Source organism: Natrix helvetica (genome assembly GCF_964273705.1).
Source record: "Natrix helvetica genome assembly, chromosome: Z".
Lineage (NCBI taxonomy): Eukaryota > Metazoa > Chordata > Lepidosauria > Squamata > Natricidae > Natrix > Natrix helvetica.
The window spans coordinates 135,078,997-135,105,535 of NC_138554.1; the positions used below are offsets into that span (position 1 = coordinate 135,078,997).

The 26,539-nt window shown below is 39.6% G+C and overlaps 1 protein-coding gene across 1 annotated transcript in view; it reads right to left on the bottom strand.

The window, feature by feature from the left end:
* LOC309401147 (sodium channel protein type 5 subunit alpha-like) overlaps nucleotides 1-26,539 on the bottom strand; it is a 372,397-nt gene that overhangs the window by 186,570 nt on the left and 159,288 nt on the right. Inside the window, 5 exon segments of the mRNA XM_081970165.1 lie at nucleotides 3,003-3,383; nucleotides 7,176-7,346; nucleotides 12,122-12,319; nucleotides 13,340-13,481; nucleotides 23,479-23,542. Of these exon segments, the coding sequence (XP_081826291.1) occupies nucleotides 3,003-3,383; nucleotides 7,176-7,346; nucleotides 12,122-12,319; nucleotides 13,340-13,481; nucleotides 23,479-23,542 (956 nt within the window).

Consider the following 26,539-nt stretch of genomic DNA (forward strand, 5'->3'; position numbering starts at 1 on the left):
AGGGAGTCAAGCTATTCTCCAAGGCACCTGAGAGTAGAACAAGAAGCAATGGGTGGAAACTAATGAAGGAGAGAAGCAACTTAGAACTGAGGAGAAATTTCCTGACAGTTAGAACAATCAATCAGTGGAACAGCTTGCCTCCAAAAGTTGTGACTGCCCCAACACTGGAAGTCTTTAAGAAAATGCTGGATAGATATTTTTCTGAAATGGTATAGGGTTTCCTGCCTAGGCAGGGGGTTGGACTAGAAGACCTCCAAGGTCCCTTCCAACTCTACTATTGTATTGTATTGTAAATTGCTGCTGTTGTTAAGTTAGTATCAGGCTTCCCCATTGAGCTTGCTTGTCAGAAGATCACAAAAGGGGATCCCATGAACCCCGGACATTGCAACCGTCATCAATAGATGGCAATCTGAATTTTGATCACATGACCATGGGGAAGTTGCATCAGTCACAAATGTGATAAATGGTCATAAGTTGTGTTTTTCAGTGCTGTTGTAACTTTGATCAGTCACTAAATGAACTGCTGTAAGTCAAGAACTACCCTGAACTACATTTCCACTTCTGTACTCTCACATGTTCTGGAGAACATCTGGTCAGTAGATGGTAGCCAGTAGATGGCAGATATCAGAAGTCACTGAGATTACTTCAGGTCTTCTAAATCAGTTTCTTTCAAGTCAGTTCTTAATATACAGTGTACTACAGTCCTTAAGTGTATTGGCACATCTCTTCAAAGACAACACTGGATTTCAAGCATCATCAAGATAGGATCTGCTATCTGTCCTGTAGTCCAGTGTTCCTCAACCTCAGCTACTTTTAGGTGCATGGACTTCAACTCCTAGAATTCCGCAATCAGCTGGCTGCGGAATTCTAGGAATTGAAGTCCATGCACTTTAAAGTAGCTGAGGTTGAGAAGCACTGCTCTAGTCTCTTCATGTCTATGTTGCTGCTGATAGCCCACTTCAGTGTGAAACTAGTTTTCTGTGGTACAGGGTCTTTCAATTGGCTTAAGGCATATGGTTCCCTTCAATGAAGTTAAAACCTCCACAAAATCCTAACAGATCAAACACTTCCAAGTAATCCCCCCTCCAGGTTATCTCTCTGTAATCACATATCAGTAATTTCCTCTTTTATGGATTATTCCATGACAAAACAACAATATATGAAATAGGTTTCTGTTGTATTAGAATGCACATCTGTACTCAACTGAGTGAATTTCCATGGAATTAAACCAAACAGGATCATGAGAACATGAAGATAGTTAGCCAGTTGTAATGCTAACACACGTCACAGTTTCATATTCTCTTCTTCATTCTATTATTGTGTCTGTTCATGGGCTTTCCCTCCATAATAATATAGCTATGATTCAACATTTCTGCCTTCATCCCAGAGGAATATTTAATTTTGCTGTACTAGCAAATCCGCACTGAATTATAAGCAGGGATAGTTGAAATGTAAACAATATCCACAAATCAAGACCAGAGAAACAATTTAGGCATCCAAGGTCAGCGGAAACATGGAATCAAGTCCTGGAGCTCTGAACATATTTAGTTAGGTATCTATTTTTAGATGTACGACCCATCTTTTGTTCAGGAACTCAAGTCTTTCTTCCTCTTATTTTTCCCCACAAGAACCCAGAAAGGTATGTGGGGTCCTTGGTGCGCTCTAGCTTGCTTGTTTCCTTGCAAACATTTCATTACCCAAACTAGGTAACATCATGAGTGCTAGTAGGGAGAGGGGTTTGCTTTCAATTTATATTCAGGACAGGTTAAGCCACTAGATAAATCAAGAGCAAACCTCACTCCCTTCTAGGACTCATGATGTTATGAAACATCATAATGAAATGTTTGCAAGGAAACAAGCAAGCTCAGAGAGCATTAAAGACCCTGAGCTACAAATATTCTCCTTTATTAGTACCCAGAAAGATATGTTGGGCTGACATACTGTCACATCACCCTCTGAGGAGCTGTCCTTGAGGATGGACTAAAACTTGGGTCAATCCAACGCTTTCACCACTACGCTACACTGTCTTTCTTCAGTCTCCAGAAGAGTTAAACCATAGCAACATCTACTAAAGGTGAGAACAACCAACCCAGTAGCAACAGCAACGTCTGAGAATTAAGGAAAGACTATTAAAAATTACAGGTAGTCCTCAATTTATAACCACAGTTGAGGCCAAAATTTCTACTGCTAAGCCAGACAGTTGTTTCGCCCTATTTTATGAGCTATTTTGTCACCATTGTTAAGCCAATCACTACAGTTGTTAAATAAATCATGTGGTCACTAGGCAAATCTGACTTTGCATGGCAGAAGCCAGCTGGGAAGGTTACCAGTGGTGATCACACGACCTCAAGAGAGTGCAACTGTCATAAATACATGCCAGTTGTCAAGTGCTTGAATTCTGACCGCATAACCACGGGGATGCTGCAATTATCCTAAGTATGAAAACCAATCGTAAGTCATTTTTTTCAATGCTGTTGTAATTCTGAACGACCACTAAATGAACTGTTGTAAGTTGAGGACTACCTTTACTGCAGAACAAATGAATCCAACACCTTTTTATGTTTTGCCTGCTGATTCCTAGGGATGACAAGGGGTAAGCACCTTTAGAAGTCACTGACCTCTGAATCATCATCTTAACACAAATCTTAATAATGATTAAGGCTCTAGATTGCAGCATCAGGACCTGACATTTGCATCTAACATCTGTAGAGAAAATGGGTAGAAGAATTCTTAATCCCAAACCCCAGTAACTACTAGAAGTATCTCTTCAATAAACTCATGATCTAGCAAGCCTCGCTCAGACCATCAGCCATGGGCTATATATAAATATCCTCAGCAAGGCTCTGTAAATATTCTATTTTTACCACATGTCTTCTTGTATTGGTCTGTCTGTCTGTCAAGCTTCTGTAAGTCACAGTATATGGTTGATTGGTGGGCTATGTGAGGCTTGGCAGCTGACAAAGGAAATCCGAAGGGCAAGGCAAGAATAAAAGTAGACCCACCGTGTCAGCTGTTCCATATTTCTCTGCCATTAGTGGTGGTAACAGCACATCGCTTGGAGTAGTTGGATCCAAGCTTTCTCCACCCCCAATCAACGACACTACTCCGTTGCAATCCACCGAACTGTTCCTTTTGCTGTTATAGGTGTAGATAGGAGAGCTATAAATCCCTTGACTCTGTGCACTCATCCGTCTCCCGTTCCTCAGAATTAGCAGTGAGCCATGTTGGATTTCACTGTCCCCGACTGTGCTAATATCATCATCAGCAAACTCTGCCTCTGAACCTATTTCCCTGCTGCGTAGCCGGAAACTGAAGACACTTCCATGGCTGGTTTTACGTTTCACCGAATTTTCCAAAGAGCCTGAAGTAAAACCCAGGAGAGCCTTGAAGGATTCAGAGAAAGTGGAAAAGGCCAGTGAGAGGGGAGAGGAGGGGAGGAGGAGGAATAGAAAGGAATCAATTTAATAATGCATTTATTGGATGCTAAGAAGGTGTCAAGTTCCATCAATATAGCAAATCTCTCCACATACATTTATGAGATATTATTTTGGGAGAACGGCTGGAGACAGATGGAGTGGGATTTCCCTGTGCTCTGCACAATTTGCCTGCCACTACATTGGCACCTGGAAGACCACCTGCTCATTCTCTTGGGCTAGATTGCACCTACTTGGCTTCCAGCTGTAATCCCTACCATCAGTGCATTTGATTAACACAATTCCCATTGCTGTCCCAATCCCTTAGAAAATATTTCTAAGCAAAAGCTTAGCCCAATTCTTTTTTAGTATTGCCAACATCAAGATGGATTCAAAAAGATCAATTCCTTAATAAGTTACATCCTTCATGAGAGGAGATATTGGGCAACTACCAGCTAGACTAGAAGGAGGTATCAAGAGAGGGCCTAGCTTGGAATGATTGCGCAGTTGCAAGTAGCCTAAACTTGACCTCCTCCAAACTCTACAAAGCTTGTCTGGTCATTTCCAGGGGAAAGCAAAGGGTTTAGTGATATTCTTGCAACGCAGGTAGTAAACAATAATATTACTGAGTTGGCTATTCACAAGTGGCTCTGGCTGCTTGCCCATAGCACAAGCCCTCTTAGATCCATGCCATTAGATTACGACTAATTTTTCAAAATCAAGAAATGTTAACCAATGAACTGTGCATACACAGACATGGGATCTCCCACAATCAGAGTAATAACTGGAACAAATTAACAACTGATGAATAATGAAAACTTCTGCAACACAGGCACTTACACACACAAAGAGAAAGACACACATAAATATGAATGAGTAGATGCATAGGTGCCACCAGCAGTATTTTTCCCACGTTTGCAGAAATGTGCTACTTAAAATATTCCCATGGCCATAACAGCAAAGTGAATTTTGCCATGATCTAATGCAATGATGAGAGTAGAAATAAAAAGAGAAAAGAATAGCGGCACTGAAAGAGACGTTTTCAGTTGTTAATCAGAGAAAAGTCATTTCCATAAAACAATAATCAAATTGATTAATCTTCTCCTGATAATTAAACAGCTTTTGCTCAGATTTTGGCCCAGACTTCTCAAAAATGTTTTAAGTGCTTTGATGCTTGTATGTAAGTGGATGACAAATGCATACATGCAAAATGAAAAGACAACTCATTTGCTGAAGTAACCCACCCCAAGAAAGATGTTGCTTCATTTCACACCTAGCCTGGCATATATTTTTTATTATTTTTATCATTTTCCATGCCAAAATCCTTTCAAAACAGACCAACTCATTAAATCATTTCCGCATGAACAATCTTACAATTAGTAAGATTGTAAGATTAATTCAATTAAATAACAAGAATAAAATACCCACAAAAAGAATAAAAAGAAATAAAATTCATCTGAATGTCACTCATGCAGGAGCAGTTTAAGATTGGTGTAGTTATCTTGAATCATTTACCACTTCATCATCTATACTTCGCATGCAACTTGCCAAATACTGCTAAGATTGTCTAACACTTAAGGATCCAATATTTATTTCAACACACAACAATTTTGAGAAGTTTTGAGTTTGTCCTTCTAGAAAGAGAGAAGGCCCAACGAAAATGCTGTAGAAAAGAGGTTAGTTCCATCTTAATCCTAGAAGCAAGCTGGGACCAACTGTCCGTGACTACTTAAAACTTCTATCTTCCACAACTGTTATTCAAACTCAGAAAAGGATGAACCCGCTTTAAGATACTGTATGAAAAGGCTATGTTTTTATTTATTTATTTATTAAATGTATATGCCAGGAGCCTTGGTGGCACAGTGGTTAAAGTGCGGTACTGCAGGCTAACTCTGTCCACTGGGGAATTCAATCCTGAGGGGGCTCAGGGTTGACTCAGCCTTCCATCTTTCCAAGGTCAGTAAAATGAGAACCCAGATTGTTGGGCGCTATATGCAAATAATGCTTCTACATTGTAAACCGCCCAGAGAGCTATAAAGCACTGTGAGATGGGTATATAAGTCTAAACACTATTGCTATATGCTGCCCACCTCACCAATAAGGCATTATTGGGTAGCTTGATGTCTATGGGGATTTTCAGTCATCCAGATCATAGTTGTCCCAAAGGTGCTTTTTAAAGAGGCAAGTGAACTTTCTTTATCTTTCTTTGAAGACGTTTCTCTTCTCATCCAAGAAGCTTCCTTCAGTTCTAACTGTATGATGAGGAATGGAAGGATTTATATTCCTTGCAGACAGCTGGTCATTTGCATCCTTTTAGAGAGTTGTTGAGATCACTTAAGAGATTTATCTGTGGCCTCAGGGTCACCTCAGGGCATAGAGCAGGAGATGGATAATGTCATATCCTTCTCCCTGTGTTGAGAGAACTGTTCAGTTTTGACACAGATAGCCTCTTTGGCCCTTCTTTAAAACCAACTGTCCTCTCTGTCCAAAATGTGGACTTGCTGTCTTCAAAAGAGTGGCCTGTGTCTTTTAAATGGACAAATGGAGTATTGAATCTTGTCTTGATGGATTTCTTTTCCTATGTTGTGCCATGCAATTATGAAGTGGTGGTTTTGTTTCCCCAATATACATATCTCACTGCATTGTACTGCATGTACCATATTTCTTAGTTTGTGTCTGGATATTTTATCCTTGGGGTAGACAAGCCCTCTCGTCTATCTCCAATCTATCACACAGTCCTTTCAACAGTTCCACACCCATTTGCGCTACTCAGGTGGCTCTGAGGACACAGATAAACCTCAAAGTGGCCTCAACAACTCTGTAAAAGAATGCAAATGACCAGCTGTCTGCAAGGAATATAAATATTTCCATTCCCCACCATCCAGTCAAGCTAAAGAAGCTTCTTGTATGAGAAGCGAACTATCTTCAAAGAAAAACAAGAAAGTCCAGTGACCTCTTTGGGACATTGGATGGTTTACAAACATAAAATTGATCAATTAAAAAAAACAATTAAAACTTTTAAAAACTATACAAAAAAAGACAGACAGGGACGAAATCGTGCCAATGCTTTAAGGCCCTAAGCCAATTGGCAAAACCAAATTGTGATACTGAACGTTCAGCGAACCGGTAGTAAAATGGTTAGGAACCCACCACTGTGTTCAAGACATAACGCCTTGTACAAGTAACAAATAAAGAAGTTGCAGTAGTTAAATTCAGAGACTTGGCAAGGCCTAGAATATCTAAACACAGATAGTCTTCAACTTACAACCACTTGTTTAAGGATCAAAGTTATGACAGCAGTGAAAAGAGTTACTTATTAACGTTTTTCACATTACAACCGTTGTAGTATCCCCACGGTCATTTGATAAAAAATTGGGTACTTGGCAACTGGCATGTACTTATGACAGATGTAGTGTCCCGGGGTCATGTGATCACCATTTCTAAGCTTCCCAGGTGGTTTCTGACAAGCAAAGTCAATGGGGGAAGCCAGTTTCACTGAACGGCCTCACGATTCACTTAGCAACCTCAGTAGTTTGCTTAATAACAGTGATCAGAAAGGTCATCAGATAGGACGCTTAACTCACTTAACAACTGTCTTGCTTAGATATGGAAATTTTGGGCTCAATTCTGGTCGTAAGTTGAGCGCTATCTATGTATTAATTTAGATAATGCCTCCATCTCTGTGGGGAAAAAAATATGCTTAAGCTCTCCACAAAACAGTTATGACATCCCTTTGATTAACATTTTAGTGCAAACACTAACCGCCCTTCGTTGGCCATCATTTGAATCAGGTTCTTGATCTTCTGCCTCATCATCTGCCCCCGAGGACTTCTTCTTTCTTCTTTGAGTCCTTTGTTCTTTGAAGTTCTTCATGGCCACAGGTGACACTTCAAATGAACTAAGTGACAATGAATCAATGCCTCGAGCTAACGCCTGAAAGAAAACAGAACAATGGAAATTTATAAACCCGAAGTCTCTTATTTGAAAACCAGCTTTAATGCATGCTAGCTATTTGTAACAATGACACCCAGGACTATGTTGAACCTCTTCAAATAAAACAAAGCAAAAAACCCACAGTGTTTGTGATATTTTTTTTTTCACAGGCATTTAGGCATCTCTACTCAAAGCAGTTATTGGAAGTGAGATTCTTATGCCATGAAAAAGGAAGCTGGTGTAATTTGGAGGTGAAAATTGTCCTAAGAAAAATGTGCTATTAGAGCAAGGAAAGGCCCTGGATTGAGCCAAATATCCCCCCCCCCTTACAAATAGCAATCTTGCAGTGCATTTCTCTCATCCCCAGCAGGAGTATATTGAGGCTAAAAGGGCCTTCCATCCAGCCCAAGGGTGGGGAACAATGGCCCTTTTAAGAGTTGTGAACTTCAACTGCCAGAATTCCTGAGTCAGCCATACTAACTCAGGAATTCTGGGAGTTTAAGTCCACAAGTCATAAAGGAGCCATGGTTGCCCATCTCGGCTCTAAACCCAAGAGAATCATGTCCATTCGTAAAACTATCGTTTCCATTTGTCTGAGCTGGAGGGGAAACAGACCCTTTTCTGAAGCAAGGGCTGCAGAGAACCTGGGGAATAGGACAGAGGTTGGGATTCAGCAGGTTCTGACCAGTTCTAGAGAACTGGTAGCAGAAATTTTGAGTAGTTCAGAGAACCAGTAAATACCGCCTCTGACCCCGCCCCCATCTATTCTCTGCCTCCCGAGTCCCAGCTGATCGGGAGGGAATGGAGATTTTGCAGTAACCTTCCCCTGGAGTGGGGAGGGAATGGAGATTTTATAGTATCCTTCCCCTGCCATGTCCACCAAGCCACACCCATCAAGCCATGACACACCCACCAAGCCACAGAACCAGTAGTAAAAAGCTTTGAATCCCACTACTGGATTTGGACTTTTTTGTTCCTTGATTCATGCCTTCACCAACTTGTGTCCAACAGATCAAGGTTCCCAAATATTTGGGAACACTGATAGAGACATTTGAAATTAGGAATGGAACACATTGGCTACCAGGTGAAGTCTAGCACCGATTGGGAACTGAACTGGATCACTCCTTTCTCTAGTCCCTTCCAATCCAGGATTGTATTTTATTTATTTTGTTTGTTTGCTTGCTTGTTTGTATCTTGCCTTTATTATTTTTACAAATAATTCAAGGTGGCAAACATAACTCACATATCTTCCTCCTCCCATAGTCCGCACAACAACAATCCTGTGAGATGGGTTGGCCTGAGAGTGAGGGACTGGCCCAATATCAGCCAGCTGGCTTTCATGCCTAAAGTGGGACTAGAATATACAGTTTCTAAGGGATTGGCCCCAAGTCATCCAGCCAGCTGTGGTGTCTTAGGCAAAGGAAGCATTGGCAGTCATAATGTCAATAGCACAATGTTGGACATTTCTGAATACAGCATTCTTTTGCTAATTGGAACTTTCCAACTTCCCAATTTTGCATGGGGCTTCAAGCTGCAGGATTACAGGTAGTCCTCAGTTTACAACCACAATTTTTGAGCCCAAAATTTTCTACTACTTATCAAGTTAGTTACTAAGTGAATGTTGCCCCATTTTACAGCCTTCTTACCACAGTTGTTAAGTGAATCACTGCAGCAGTTGTTAACTTACTAGCACAGTTGCTAAGTGAATCTGGATTGTCCATTGACTTTGCTTCTCAGAAGGTTGCAAAAGGGGACCACATGATTCTGGGACACTGCACAGCTAATCATACATATGTGTCAGTTGCAAAGTGCGACTATGGGGATACTGTGATGGTTGTAAGTGTGAAAAATGGCTATAAATCATTTTTTTCAGTGCTGTTGTAAGTTTGAACTGGCTGCAAAGGGTCGTAACTTGAGGACTACTTGTATTCTCCTATTCCTTCCCATCCCCACCCTTCACCCAAAGAGAGAGATGAGGAGAGGAAGAGCAAGATTGCACAAAACTAAACCTCATATAGATATTTTAAATTGTGTACCTGCTCCACACCCCCTTTTCTCGCAATGCATACCAAAAGGAACCTGCTCCTCAAGCTAATTGGATCATCAACCCTCTAACATCACAGCTTGTGATAAATTTCTATCCTTGCCTTCATTCTCCTGTTTTAAAATCCAAGATAACAATCCATCACCCCCATGTTCACCAGTCATGCGCCAGCTCTCCCAGCATCTAAACATTTGGGCAGTGTCATCTACTGCTGTGAATATACTACAGTATATTCCTGTTGCTGGTTCAGAATGCATTTATTATTATTATCATTGCAAGCAGAATCTTATCCCACTGAATGATGGAACAAGCTGTGACCAAGGATCCAGAATAATAAACCCAAACTGTTAAAAAAAATGAATAAATAATACGCAGATAAGATGGTTTGCTCTGTCACATCTCTTTCAATCACTGCTGGAATGTCTGCTAAAACCAAGGGGCGTCAAAAACAGATCTAAAGCCAAATTTATCACTTGGGATGGGAAAATGGGGGTGATGATGATAACAGCCTGGAAACAGCAATAAAAAACCACTCGCTAATATTTATGAAAATAAGAAAACAACTAGAGAAAATAGATACTAGCAAGAAAAACAGCACATCACCATAATAGCCAGAATCTTTCCTTTTAATCCGATTTTTTCCCCTATCTTCACATTGTTAAAAAAAAATAAGGGAATATGCTTTTATCTCCCGAGTGCCATATTTTCCAGGGATTCAAAGTGACATACAAAGAGCATCTCTCTTTCTCCCTCCAATCTGTGCATCACTACTCTCGGGTAGACCAGATTTGATTACAGGTAGTACTTCATTTACAACTGTTCATTTAATGACCGTTCAAAGTTACAACAGCATTGAAAAAAGTGATTTATGATCGTTTCTCACATTTACGATCATGGCAGCATCCTCACGGTCATGTGATCAAAATTTGGACATTTAACAATTGACTCATATTTATTATGATGCTTGCAGTGTCCCAGGGTCATATGATCCCCTTTTGCAACCTTCTGACAAGCAAATTAAATGGGGAAGCCAGATTCACTTAACAACTGTTTTACTAACTTAACAACTCCAGTAATTCACTTACCAACTGTGCCAAGAAAGGTCGTAAAATGGGGCAAAATTCACTTAACAAATGTCTCACCTAGCAACAGAAATGTTGGCCTCAATTGTGGTCGTAAATTGAGAACTACCTGTACTCCTTGATCTATACTGCGTAAGGCTAGTAAGGCACATCTAATCTGTTACTCTACTCATTACAAAGTCCTCCCTTCATTTCATATGTTAGTTACAATGAGTAATGACACAGGACCCCACCCACCCACCTACCCACATACATACGTACATACATACAAACGGGACCTGGATGGTCCAAAAATGTACCTTTCTCACAAAATAGCCATTGATATTAAAGCGAGGTGTCGGTCCAAAACTATCCAACTTGCTTCCTGGGCTTAAGACATAACTAAAACTCACAGCCCCCCATTTTCTAGCACATTCTTTTTAACCAGTACATCAGAACTGTCTTTCAAATACATGTTGGCATTATGCATTCACTCTTGTCATGCATATCCTTGGCTTTTGTTCTATGAATTGTTTTATTTGCACAAGGGAAAGCTTGGTACTGTTTGAACAACTGGCCCTTTCTATTAATTCACTTGTTGACTAATGAGGTCCTAATGGCTGTTTGAAGTGGGAGATCAATACAGTAAATCTGGAAAAAAAACACCAATTAATTAACTAGAATGGATGGCAAGGACTGCCACTATTGAACGAAAAGCTATTAATTCCCTCTAGTGCTAATATGCAACAGAATAACATCGAAGATGATAAGGTAAAGAATACCAAGGTAAAGACTGCTTCTAACAAGGGCTTCGTAAATGGTGCTATAAGGGGAATCCTGAGAGTAACAGAACACCTGTGGTCCCAGCTGGGATGAAATAAGCACACAGAATGGATGGTCCTTGCAGTCATGTGATGAAAAGCATGGTTTGGAGTACCCTGATTGACACAGCAACCATTCCTCTGGCAAAATCGATGTTGGCAGGGACAATGAACTGAAGACCCTGCACGCAACATGTCCAGTTTTTCTACATACAACCAAGCCAAGTAGTTTTACGGATGTGATCCCCTTTTATGACCTTCTGACAAGCAAAGTCAGTGGGGAAGCTAGATTCACTTAACAACTTATTAACTTAAGTGCAGAGATTCATTAAAAAAACTGTAGCAAGAGAGATGGTAAAATGGGGCAAAACTCACTTAACAACTGTCTTGCTTAGGAACAGCAATTTGGGGCTCAATTGTGGTTGTAAGTTGAGGACTATCTATATTGGCCCTCAAGGGCCTGGACACACCAGGCTGGCTTTTGACTATGTAGGTTCCGTACTACTGTCTTGAGAAATTGGAGCTCCCTTTTACATCTTTAATTGAGTAGCTCGCTACTACAGCTTTATTACAAAGTTACCCTGGAATAGGTAACTATGGAGTAATAGCCCCCATGTTTAATCAATGAGATGCTTATTCTGATCATGCAACTAACATTTTGGCACAGAGGTGGGGAACAATAGCCCCTTTATGACTTATGGACTTCAATTCCCAGAAATCCTGACTCCGCATGGCTCGCTCAGGAATTCTAGGAGTTAAAGCCCACCAGTCATAAAAGGGCCGTCGATGCCCACCTCTGCTTTACCATAAAGAAAAGAAAAGCTGCTTCAAGTTGGGAAGTTTACAAACCTCTTGCTCTTTCTTCAATGCCTCCATGGCTTCTCGAAATTTCTTTTCCTTCGCCTCCATTTCTGCAATGGTAGCTTGGTTCTGCTCTTCATAAGCCATGGCCACCACAGCCAAAATCAAGTTGACTAGGTAAAAGGACCCCAAAAATATGACCAGCATGAAAAAAAGCATGTAGATCTTTCCAGCAGATCTCAAAGTCTACATAAATGAGAGAGAGAGAAGAAGAAAAAGAAAAAAATGGGAGAGAGAAGAGATATTCAGGAGTTATTAGAAATACGCATGCTTCATCATAAACATTTGGGAATCCTCATAACATTAGTGGATCTCACTGCATTTTCCAGAGATGACCAGCAACAGAAAATATGTCTTTATGGATGAATATGTATATATATAGTCGCCTTGAGTTATTTTCCCCACAGATACAACCTGGTAAGTGCTTTAGCTGAGAGAGAGGGACTGGCTTGAAGTCCCCCAAGACAATTTTATCTCTAATGCAGGACTAGAAATCACAATCTTCTGTTAATTGGCCCAAAATCATCCAATTGGCATTCATGCCTGGGGCAGGATTAGAACTCACTGTCTCCTGGTGATTGGCCCAAAGATAATCATATGACTTTCACACCTAAAGCAGCCATAGAAATCACAGTCTTGTGATGATTGGTCCAAAATCACCCAGCAAGCATTCATGCCTGGGGCAGCAATGGAACTCACAATCTTCTGACGATTGGCCCAAAATCACCTAATCAGCATTCATGCCTGGGGCAAGATAAGAACTCACTATCTCCTGGTGATTGGCCCAGCCTGGGACGGGATTAGAAGTCATTATCTCATGATGACTGGTCCAAAGCCAACCAATTTTCAGGCCTAAAATGGAACTAGAACTCACAGTTTCTTGGGTTTCAGCATATTACCTTGATCCTTAGACCAAGCTGGTTCTTTATAGCCAACAACTCCCATAGACTCTGGACAGCTTACAGCACAGAAAGATGTCTGCCCATTTTGCAACCACATAGAAACTGTTTTCCATTGCCTTTGCCTAGAATATGTTTTCAACTTTTGTGTTTAGTTTAGAGATTCCTGGTCATCTCTCATCCAAGCATTCACCAAGCTTATTATCTTCCAAGCTGAGACAAGATCAACCAAGTGTTGCCATCTGCTGAGACCCTGCAGGAAAGCCAAGCTATAACGAGTAAACATGACAATAAATAAGGAGGCTACCTGTTGGTAGAGGCGTTCCCAGCAGTCTTGAGTCATGAGGCGGAACAAGGAGAGAAAAGCCCATCCAAAAGTATCAAAGCTTGTGAACCCATGGTCAGGATTGTCTCCAGCCTTTAAACATCTGTAGCCTTTTGGACATGTGCTGCAGAAGACAAAGTAGATCTGGTCAGCCACACTAAACCACCTGCTTACCAATGGAAAGCACCTGAAGGCAGGACAAGGAGCAACGGATGGAAACTAATCAAGGAGAGAACCAGTCTAGAACTAAGGAGAAATCTGCAGACAGTGAGAACAATTAATCAGTGGAACAGAAGTTGCCTCCAGAAGTTGTGAATGCTCCAACACTGGAAGTTTTTAAGAAGATGATGGATAGCCATTTGTCTGAAAAGGTGTAGGGTCTCCTTCTTGAGCAAGGGTTGGACCAGAAGATCTCCAAGGTCCTTTCCAATACTGTTATTCAATATTCATCTCCCCTCCCCCAATAAAAAAACAAACAAAAAACAAAGAAGCTATTTTTTTAAAAATCAACTAATATATTCAATATCTAGTCCATACTATGCTACGCTTGATCTTATCCTAAATTTATAAATAGGTCAGAAAGCAACAATGCATAGGTTCCTGTATTCCAGAACATGGCAATGCAGAGAAAGACAAGTCTGTCCTGTACAGATCCTTGACTTATAACCATTTGTTTAGTGACCACTCTGAAAAAGTGATTTATCACCATTTTTCACACTTAGAACTGTTGCCCCACGATGATGTGAACAAAATTCAAACATTTGGCCACTGGCCTGCGAAGTCCCAGGAGTCACGCAACCTTCTGACAAGCAATGAGGAAGCTAAAGTCACTTAGCAGTGTGTTACTAACTTAAAAACTGCAGTGATTCACTTAACAACTGGGACAAGAAAAGTTATAAAATGAAGCAAAACATAACTTAAGAACTATCTCAGTCAGCAACAGAAATTTTGGGGACCCAGGGAAACTGCAGCGTAAATGCAACTGAAAACCTGATGATGTGCCAACTTCAATTGCTTTGGGAACTTTGAGAATTGAAGTCAACACATTGTCAAGTTGCCAAGTTCAAGAAACACCACTCTAGTCTAGACAAACCAAACTGCCTGTTAATTAAATATAATTAAATAGCCTGAATTTTGAAGTACAAAGAAAAGGAAGAAAAATATTCTAAGACTGAATCCTAGGCACATACAAAGCCCTCAACTATATTGGCTCATAAATGAAATAATGGATAATGTATCATGATTGTTAAATAAACGGTTACTCATGAGCAGATATTAAAGCTATTCAGTACAGCTATTCATTTATTCATTCATTCTATTTATATCAGTGCCCATCTCACAATCAAATGGCTGTGGGAGGCCTATAATAAAGTTAAAAAGTATATGTACAAAGTCATTTTTATATTATTAAAAACTTTAAAATTATAAAAGGCATGTAACAAAAATTAAAAAGACACTGGGCAAAGAGCAGAGTTAATTACATATAGTCTTCAACATATAACAGCTAATTTAGTGACCTTTCAAAGTTACAATGGCACTGAAAAAAAGGGAGTTATGACCTTTTGTTTTCATGCTTATCAAAGGTGGGTGTGCTCCCCGTTCATCCCGGTTCAGCTGAACCAGTAGTGGGAGAGATGGGAGGCTCCGCCCACCTACCCAGATGCTTTGGCGCATGCACAGAAGTGTCATGCATGAGCACGAGTGAACCGATAGTAAGCCGGTTAGGAACCCACCACTGATGCTTACAACTGTTGTAGCAACCCCATGCTCACCTGAACTAAATTCTGACCCTTAGCAATAGGTTCATGACTTTTGCAGTGATATGGGGTCACATTTTCCAACCTTCTAACAAGCAAAGTCAATGGGGAAGCCAGATTCACCTAACAACCATGTTACTCACTTAACAACTGCAGTGATTCACTTAACAACTGTGACAAGAGAGATTGTAAAATGGAGCAAAACCCACTTAATAAATGTCTCAGTTAGGAACAGAAATTTTGAGCTTAATCATGATCCTAAATCAAGGACTACCTGTATGCTGGAGCCATTTCAGTATTTTGCAGATCTGCAAACAGGGTCTTAGGCCTCCTAATGACGCAACCAGCTCTTGAGAGACTTCCAAAAAGTCAGAAGAGATAAAGCAAACTTCATCTCATTTTAAGTGGAAAGGATGGTCATAGAGCAGGGGCCACAGCAAAAAGGGGCCACCACTCTGGAAACTGGAGCCGAGATGATGCTCCTTAGCTGACAGGACCGTAACCTGCACTCTTTGCTGAATCTATTCAGGACTGACCTCATTAAATGGAAACGGAAGAAATTCTACTGAAGCAAAATGGTTAACTGGAGACCTAGTTCTTAAATGAAATTGCAAAATACATATATTGTGACAGCCGTCTTCCTACATACATTCTGCTCTACAAGCAAGTGAGATAAACATAGATGATAGGCTAAGAAAGGAAAGGATGGTGTACGACCAGTAAAAAAAAATGTGGCAGATATCGTAAGCATCTGGATCCTTTTTAATCTCAAAGAAGAAGAACCAGCAAACTGATTTCATGGCCATTTAGCTAGAGTCATAACACATTGAAATAGGATGAATATTTTTCTGCTCAATTTTGGGTTTAGGTTGTGTTTGTAAGATGAGTTGTGGGCTCACAGCATTTTGGAGGTTCCTTCCTATACCCATTTCCTCCTCTCTTTGCCCCTTTCTGGGATCTGCATCTTTGAACTGCTGTTTTATTTTCCCACAAGGCTCCTGACATAGCATCACTCAGAGCCATGTTGGGAAATTCAAACGGTGCTTTGGGTCCCATCCACCAAGTTCAAGACAGTACTGAAGAAGTCGCTCAGAATGTTAGGAGCCTGATTACAGTTAATCCTGGACTTACAACCACAACTGAGCCCCAAATTTCTATTGCTAAGTGAGACATTGGTTAAATTGAGTTTTGCCTCAGATCATGACCTCTCTTGCCACAGTTGTTAAGTGAATCACTGCAGATGTTAAGTTAGTAACATGGTTGTTAAGCACACCTGGCTTCCCCATTGACTTTGTTTGTCAGAAAGTCACAAAAGGTGGTCATGTGACACAGTGACATTGCAAGCACCTGAATTTTGATCACATGATCAGGGGGAGGCTGCAACGTTCATAAGTCACTTTTTTCAGTGCCGTTGTAACTTTGAATGGTGACAAAAAGAACTGTTGTTAAGTTGAGCGCTACATGTACTCTTCCAGAAGACTGTGTGTTTAAAACTGAATTTGCCCCAAGAATCAAATGTGGTTTCATTCAGCAGTGGTAAAACCACGCAGTTTATTGATCTTGGGATCGTGACTTTAGCCTAACTCAACCTTTCAATCAGAGTCCTGTCTGGAAGTATGCCACTTCCTTGTGAAAAGCTTGACACAAGAAATCAGAACAATATCAAGAAGCAGTAAAGTAGGCATTGTTATTCAATGTAGCCTTAATCCTTGCCCTTGTGTTAATTGTGCTGGTTGTGTTCAGACAAAAAAAAAAATAGGAGTTTCCTTTATAATCCTCATGACCACACTTGAGACTCACATTTCTGTGGCTAAGAAAGACAGTTGTGAAGTGAGTTTACTCCACTCTTGCCACGGTTGTTAAGTGAATCACTAGTTGTTAAGCTAATAAGCCAACCATTAAGTGAATCTGGCTTGTCTTTCCTTGTCATAAGGTCACATGATCCATGGGATACTGCAACCATCATAAATATGAACCAATTGCCAAGCATCTGAATTTTGATCATGTGACCATAGGGATGCTGCAACAGTTGGTAAGTATGAAAAATGATGATGAGTCACTTTTGCCAATACCATTGTAACTTCAAATGGTCACTAAACGAATGGTTGTAAGTTGAGGACTACTTGCATTCAATATATTCAGTGGATGCTGCTTGTAGTTTAGAGGCCAGAAAGCAACCATCAAAATTGGTAGTTGTTCATAGATCGATTCTGCGCAATCTTTCTTTTAAAATTATCACTACTTTTGAGATCAACAAGTTCTTCAGAGTTTTCAAATTGTTAAAGCAAGCAAAAAATAAAATTAATCTCAGCCTACATTTTCTCTACCATTCATGCCCAGGTCCCAACAGATAATGGCCCAGAAGGAAAAACTGTGTGACGGCATCAATCCTATTCTTCCATTCTAAACACATTTTGCTTTTGTCACCAGTCAAAAGAACAATTACCAAATGTTTGTTACTAGCTTTGTTCAAACTCCTAACTAAAATTGCCAAGATCTGTCTTCCAGCCAACTTCTGAATTTAGTCACTACAATCTTAGAAAAAAGAATGATTGCATTTGGGGGGAAAAAACCCATCATCTTTTATATCTCCCCATTTGTGGTAAACATTTCAGCAATTAAATAAGAAATAATTTATATGCAAAACTTTTTTTTTGTTAGAAAAGTATGGCCACTTTTGCATCGTGTCTAACAGGTGTCCTAAAGTTTTTTTTAAAAAACAAAAATACATTTAGGGATTTTCTAAAGAAAACCCTGGCAACAACAGCAGAAATAGTTCTTTAAAATTGCACTGAAATTCACAGAGAAGTTTCTAAGGCTTCATTCTCTTTCTAAATTACTTGTATTTATAGAGGAGGTAAAACAATGAACTTGGAAACCAAAGGAAGAAAAATGCAACTCCCTATAGAGCATAAAAATTACTTTTGCCTAAATCTATAAATGAAAATTAAGGTTCAAGAGAGAATAAAGGTAATTAAGTTTTCTATAGGAACTAACTATCATTAGGATGCAATTGTCAAAGGTGTTTTGGTACATTTGCCATTTGTTGGGGTTCCTCAATTTCTCTTCTTTGTAGTTGCCAAAACAGCATTGGACCAAACTACTAGGAGAAGATGTAAAGTCAACAACATATGAAGGTTCCAGATTCTGTGCCCCTCAAGTTTTCTTCCTTCTCCTAGAATATTTTTGTAAAAAAGAATGTCAGCCTCTATGGCAGTACTGGCAGTTCTTGATTTATGACCACAACTGTGCCCAAAATTTTTGTGCCCAAGCAAGGCAGTTGCTAAATGAATTGCATCCCATTTTATGACCTTTTTTGCCACTGTTGTTAAGCAAATCACTGCAGTTGTTAAGTGAATCAGGAGATAATTAAGCAAGTCAGATTTCCCCCATTGACTTTGCTTGTTGGTAGCTGGATAGGAAAATTACCAACAGTGATCATGTGATTCTGGGACAGTGTATCTATTATAAATATGGGTAACCCTCAACTTTCAATGGCACTGAAAAAGTGGCTTATGACTGTTTTCACACTAATGAACTTTGCTGTATCATCCTCATGGTCATGTAATCAATACAATACAATAGCAGAGTTGGACGGGACCTTGGAGGTCTTCTAGTCCAACCCCCTGCCTAGGCAGGAAACCCTATACCGTTTCAGACAGATGGCTATCCAACATCTTTTTAAAGACTTCCAGTGTTGGGGCATTCACAACTTCTGGAGGCAACTTCTGTTCCACTGATTCATTGTTCTAACTGTCAGGAAATTTCTCCTCAGTTCTAAGTTGCTTCTCTCCTTGATTAGTTTCCACCCATTGCTTCTTGTTCTACCCTCAGGTGCTTTGGAGAATAGTTTGACTCCCTCTTCTTTGTGGCAACCTCTGAGATATTGGAAGACTGCTATCATGTCTCCCCTAGTCCTTCTTTCTCTTAAGCTAAACATACCCAGTTCCTGCAACGGTTCTTCATATGTTTTAGCCTCCAGTCCCCTAATCATCTTTGTTGCTCTTCTCTGCACTCTTTCTAGAGTCTCCACATCTTTTTTTACATTGTGGCGACCAAAATTGAATGCAGTATTCCAAGTGTGGCCTTACCAAGGCATTATAAAGTGGTATTAACACTTCACGTGATCTTGATTCTATCCCTCTGTTGATGCAGCCTAGAACTGTGTTGGCTTTTTTGGCAGCTGCTGCACACTGCTGGCTCATATTTAAATGGTTGTCCAAGATCCCTTTCACAGTTACTACTATTGAAGAAGGTACCATCTATACTGTACCTGTGCATTTTGTTTTTCTTGCCTAAATGTAAAACCTTACTCTTTTCACCATTGAATTTCATTTTATTAGATAGTGCCCAACGTTCAAGTTTGTCAAGATCCTTCTGTATCTTAAGCCTATCTTCTGGAGTGTTGGCTATTCCTGCCAGCTTGGTGTCATCAAAATTCAGAAGTTTAGCAGCTGATTCATATTTATGATGGTTGCAGATCATGTGATTCACCTTTTGCAATTTTCTAACAAGCAAAGTCAGATTCACAAAAATCGTGTTACCAACTTACCAACTGCAATGATTCACTTAACAACTGTGGCAAGAAATATTATAAAATGGGGCAAAATTCTCTTAATAACTATCTTGCTTTGTAACAGAAATGTTGAGCACATTTGTAGACATAAGTAGAGGACTATCTATACAAGCCAATTGTCAAGCGTCCGAATATTGATCAATATTGCCCTTGGGGATGCTGCAAAGGTCATAAGTATGAAAAATGGTCATAAGTCCCTTTTTTCATGCTGTAATAAGTTTGAACGGTCACTAAATGAATAGCTGTAAATCAATGACTATCAGTGCTTCCAATTCCTTTAAAACCAGTGTCAAGAGAGAAGAACAAGCCAAAATTCTGCTTTCTGGTAAGGTGGAAAAGAATGACAGAAGGTCCTGGGGAGGAAAAGAGCCACAGATGGCTAAATTTAAAGTGGGAGAAAAATTTCAGAAGAAGGGTTAAGGAGAAGAGAGCTTCCATGAGAACAGAGGGCACATTTTTCCATTGTCCCATTGACCCTGGCAATGTCACAGCCAATTAGCAATCTACTGAAAATGTCTTTTGATAATGCCCAATAGGGGATGCGAAACCATTCAGAACTTATGCCAAAAAATATTCTTCAAAATGGTATCGTACAAGTTAGCTGTTCCTTAAAAAAATCAAACCAGCATTTCTTTCTAAGGCTTGCACAGTAACTACAGGTAGTTCTCAACTTATCACAACTGAGGCCACAGTTACCATTGTTAAGCGAAGCAGTTGTTAAGTATATCGTTAAGTAAGTAGTGTCCAATTTTTATACTTTTTCTTGCCATGGTTGTTAAGCATTATCACTGCTGTTGTTAAATGGATCAAACAATCGTTATGCGGATCCAGCATTCCTCATTGACTTTGCTTAGGAAAAGCCAATTGGGAAGATCCCAAATGGCAATCACATGACACCCCCCCCCAAAGATGTTTTAACCGTCATTAATACATGCAGGTTGCCAAGCGCCTGAATTTAGAACATGAGCCACAGTGGCGCAGTGGTTAGAGTGCAGTACTGCAGGCTACTACTGCTGCCTGCCGGCCGCCTGCAATTTGGCAGTTCAAATCTCACCAGACTCAAGATTGACTCAGCCTTCCATTCTTCTGAGGTGGGTAAAATGAGGACCCAGATTATTGGGGGCAATAGGCTGACTCTGTATAAACCGCTTAGAGAGGGCTGTAAAGCATTGTGAAGCGATATATAAGTCTAACTGCTATGTGACAATGGGGGATGGTGTTGTAAATGCGAGAACTGGTTGCAAGTCACTTTTTTCAGTACTGTTGTAACATTGAATGGTCACTAAGCAAATGGATGTAAATCCAGGATTATCTCTACACAAAAATACATAGTTGAGTAATATGCCTAGCCTTGCTCCGAAGCACCTTGTAATCTTTCATCAAAACCTCCTTAATTCAAACTCTACACAATGGAGAATCTTTTTATACACCTCAGAATAGTTTTATGTCAGCTTTATTTTTTTTATTTCAAGGCAACAGTGGCATTTAGATTTCCTTAGAAATTCCTTTAAAATTATGCCATGGAAATTCTTTTAGAATTTCATCAATAGACATATTTTTCAAAGACCTTTAAAATATGCTGTATTTCTTGAAAGCAACAACAGTGGAATTAATCATGCATCATTTTCATTCTTGCTTTTCTCTCGTGTCTCAATTTTTTTTTCTTATGTTCCCTTCTCTTTTCTAGCATTCTCCTTTTTTAATTATTAATTGAATGCCAGGACAAGCACATTCACTAGTTCCTGATGGAGGAGGAAGAAGAGGATAATACTAGGAATACAGACTTTGAAAAAGTATTAGCAACTGATCTTTTTCTGCAGATAATATTATTATTATGACTGAATGACCATCTTTGCCATTTGCATTGACCCTTTGAAGTGTGACTGCCATCTAGAGCTGAACTAACAATCATGAACTGCTCCACTGAATTGAAGCAGTCAGAAACACAACAATTAAACCATTAGTCTTACTGGACTTCAAATTTTTAAAGTGCTTTCAAATAAGCATGCATAATGTTGTACTTTCCAAGGAAATCAATATAGAAAGTAAGTCTAATTGAACTTAGTGAACTCTTATTTCCAAGAAAACAGCCATCAGAGTCTATTGTATTTTATTTACTGAAATTCATGCAGTAAGTTATGCATACATTGAAATTACATTTCAGTGCAATTAAATTCAACTAATCTAGTCTAGAGCAACTCAGCTACAATAGTTTGGATCCAACCTAAAATTTCTGAGAACTGGAGAGATTGAGAAACATAACCGATAGGTAGTCCTCGACTTACAACCATTGGTTTAGTACAGGGGTGAGATGCTAGCGGTTCGGGCCGGTTTGCCCGATCCGGTAGTAAAAAATGCTACTGGTTCGTAGAACCAGTAGTAGAAAATACTAACAAAAGTTTTTTAAAAAAAAGTTCCAACGATCACACATCACACAGCTGATCTTCAGAACTTTTTTAAAAAACTTTTTAAACATTTTTTTTACTACAGGTTCTCCAGAAACGTGGGGGTGGGCAAAGCCTGCTAGGCCAAAAATGGGGGTGGACAAAAATGGGAGGGTGGGGAGGTGGGGGAGAGAGGGAGAGGGAGAGGGAGAGGGAGAGGGAGAGAGAGAGAGAGAGAGAGAGAGAGAGAGAAGGGAGGGAGGAGAAGAAGGAAGGACTACACCTGGCACTAGGTGCAGCTTCAGAGGATAATCCAGGGCTGGAAGGGACCTGGAGGTCATCTAGTCCAACCCTGCTCCAGCAGGACATTGTTAAAGTGAGTTTCTGTCTTTTGATCCCCCAGTTACATGACTACATAGTCACATGACCCCACTAAGCCACACCACCAAACCACGCCCACATAACCAGTAGTAAAAAAAAAAATAGATTTCACCCCTGGTTTAGTTACTGTTTGAAGTTACAACAGCACTCAAGAAAAGTGACTTATGGCTGGTTTTCACACTTAACGAGCATTGCAGCATCCCCAGGGTCACATAATCAAAGAATGCTTGTCAATTGATTCATATTTATGATGTTCGTAGTGTCTCAGCTTTGTGTGATCACATTTTACAATCTTTGCACAAGCGAAATCAATGGGAAAGCCAGGTTATCTTAACAACCATGTTACTAAATTAAGTAATGCAGTGATCCACTTAACAACTGTGGCAGAAAAGTTCTTAAAGTGGGGCAAAACTCACTTTACTTGATTAGTAATGGAAATTTTGGGCTTAATTGTGGTCTTCAGTTGAGGACTACTTGTAACCAGACCCATCTCCCCTCCCTACGGTCTTTGCTCCTTTTCTTTCCATCATGGTTAAACACATTTTATCAGAATTTTTAAATTGTGAGGTTCTTATTTAATGTGTTAACATTTTAATATTTAACATGGTATTTTAATTATATGACTGTAATCCGCTTAGAGTCACCTTGGCAAAATGGGTAGCATAGAAGTCTAAGAATAAATAAAAATAAATAAATAAAATATCTAACCAATTTTCCAAAGACCTGTCATAAAATACCCAGGAACTTTTAAAATTTATTTTAGAAACTTATTCTATGCAAAAATACCAACAAAGAAGTTATCAAATACATCTGTAAAGGGCTAGGGGAGAAGTGAGATCATACATATTGAGATATCACTGTCCAAATAAATAGAATTATATAATTTACATCATTTGTACAATGACATTGCAACATATATGATGTAATCGTGGTTTCTGCATAATATTGCGGAAACTAAGAAGAGCTAGTTATAACAACAGAGATTTGTCATTCTTTTTCAAAATATGATCAAATCAAACTCACCCAGCATCTGTGCTGTTGCCGCATAGTAATGGTTCTGTCGTGCCCTCTTTAATGAAGTAGTTTTCTGTAACAGAAATGCAGCAATCAATAAGTGTTTTTAATTAACGAAAGGTGCAAGGTGAAAAAAATGTGATCCCCTTTATCAGTCTAAATGAGGAATTGTTCAAAACTGTCTGGATGCATGATATTTTGGCACATCAAGAGTTGTGTCAAAGCTAGAATCCATCCTTCCTTATATGCTTTTTTTCTACATCTGGATAGATAGACCCCAGCACCCGGTTGATACTATCTGGACACTGGGACAGGAGGCCATCAGGAGAGTCTATACTATTTAGGATGTATCAGAGGTGCATTCATGTAGCATCAGGATCGAAAAACAACATGGAGTATATTTATATACAGTAACTTAACATTTATGTATATAGTAATAGGCAAAAATAAATATGACATATACTGGAAAGGATTATGGGAATTGAATAGTCCTTGATTTATAACAGTTTGCTTAGTGACAATAGTTTGTAACTACAATAGCACTGAAAAAAGTGACTTATGACATTTTTCACACTTATCACTGCTGCAGCACCCACATGGTTATGTGATCAAAAGTCAGATGCTTGGCCACTGATTCATATTTATGATGGGTCATTCGATCCCCTTTTGTGACTTTCTGTAAAGCAGAGTGAATGGGGGAAGCCATATTCACTTAACAAATGTGTTATTAACTTAAAAACTGCAGTGATTCACTTAACAACTGCTGCAAGGAAGGTTGTAAAAATGTTGGCAAAAATGTCTCCCATAGCAACATAAATTTTGGGCTAAATTGTGGTCGTAAGTCAAGGACCATCTGTAAACAAATGACTGGGATAAAAGAGATCTTGGCCTGACCCAGTCAGGCTATTCTTGTGGTTTTACTGATCCATTAGAGAAGTCTGTGGCCTCACCCTGGAATCGGGAAGGATGAGATCAAGATTACATGCCTCTCCTTTCCCCTTAGCTGACATTTTGGCTGGGGAATTATGGAAATTGGGTCTTAAAGTTGCCAAGTGGGGAGACTCCTGGACTAGACCACTAAAGGGAGAGATCCAGGAACTCTTTGTATTTTGGATTCTTCTTTCCTACACAGCAGGAAGTTCTGCTAAACTTGGCTACCTCAGCTTAGAATAACCAAAGAATGTCCGAAGCATTTATTATGCCCAGAAATGATGCACTGTTTTTGCAGTCGATAAGTAGCCACTTTTCTTTCAAGCATTCTTCCCGTCCATTTTTTTCCCCTTTCCTCACGTTGGGTGTGATGGTGTTGAGTAGAACTTAGCTATCTCTGGATGTGACAAGGTGCTTATAAAGCAAAACAGCATGACTCTGGCAGAAAGGAATGTGCAACGAGCCATCTCATGCCTCTACAGGATAGATAAAAGATAAAAAAGCAATGCCAGCTATCTTTTCATGCTCGCCCCATTCAGCCTGTGCAAGGCAAAATCACTACAGCATAGGTGACAGAAAGAGAAGGGTGTTGGACTCTTTATAGGCTGATTAAGGGGTGAGCTGAAATATGCAGCAATAAAAGGAATGCTAAATAATGTAAGAAAATGCTTATAAGACGTAACTACAATATCTGTGACAGGATTACATAATTTGCAGTATCATTTTAAGAACTTTCAGAATTTCTGAGAATGGCTGTCAATAGTGCACACTATAATTTATGTTGTGTACAGTAGTTTCCTCCAATTTCTATAGTTCTTTCTGTACTATGACTGCTATGTCATATTTTTATCCGAAAATAGAAAGTTAACTCAGAAGGTTTTTCTCCCCCCGAACTTGCCAAAACTGGAAGGGGGGAGGAATGGCATCTGAATCTGCAGATTGATATCCAGGAGAAACCACTGGAAGAATCTACCTCTTCATTCTCCCCATGAATAAACCAGGTTTAGTATTTTAGCAATAGACCTAAAGTTATATATACCGTTTCAGAGTGTTTTTGCAGCTCTCTCTAAACGGTTTACAAAGTCAGCATATTACCTTCAGCAATCTGGGTCTTCATTTTACCAACCTTGGAAGGATGGAAAGCTGAATCAACCTTGAACAGGTCAAGTTTGAACACCTGGCAGTTGGCAGAGTCAGCCTGCAATACTGCATTCTAACCACTACACCATCACAGCTCAGTGATGCAGAATAGGATTAGATGTTCGGTTGCCCTCCCAGGAACTGGTTTACGTCTTCTAACAAGCTCTTTGCATGTGATAAAGCAAAATCTTAGAGAACTCAGAGCTATTATGTGCTAATTTTTACAGGCATAGATTTGATTTTTTATTAATGCCCCATATGTATCCATGAACATCCCTCCTCCCTAAAAGCAGAATGTCTTCTCAGGAGTAATGTATATTTTGTTTTGGATCAGCCTAACAGTCAAAAGAGAATTTACCGGTAAGTGAAGTTTGTTTCTTTTAATGAATTCTCTAGCCTAGTCAGGTCAAAGTCAGTCAAAACTTTCACAGGATTTCATAAATTCTGTCCTGAATTTCTAGTCATGAAGCTAGAACATGGAAACTATTCTGCAAAGCCATTTTGCATTCTGCAGAAGCAATTATAGCCCAAGATACCTGCCCTCCTTTAAAGTAATCCCTAAAATCTTATTCCAAAAGGCAAAAGAAACACAGTGAATTTATAGGGATTGCAGCCAAGGCATGAAAAAATAGGAGCCTGTGAGCGTTGAAAAATATTACCAGCCTAGCATGGTATTTCAGCAAGATAGTTTGCAAGATATCCTCTGACCTCCTTCCACATTTCAAATTTTCTGAAAACTACCAACTTTTTCATGGCTATTATCCAAAATCAGCTTCCCACAGAACAATAAGCACCCACTCCTTTGGGCAGGTAAGTGGACCTTATCTCTTGCAGGTACTAACTCTGGGGTTGCGAATAACTAGGTTTGAAAGTCAGCCTTTCAAACCTACAAAGGATCCTTAATTATCACAGTTTTTGTTTTATGATGGAATTGTTATGTGGGGCCTTAGTTATTTTTGTTTCTTGCATTATTTTTGGACTCTTATTCAAGAATTACTAG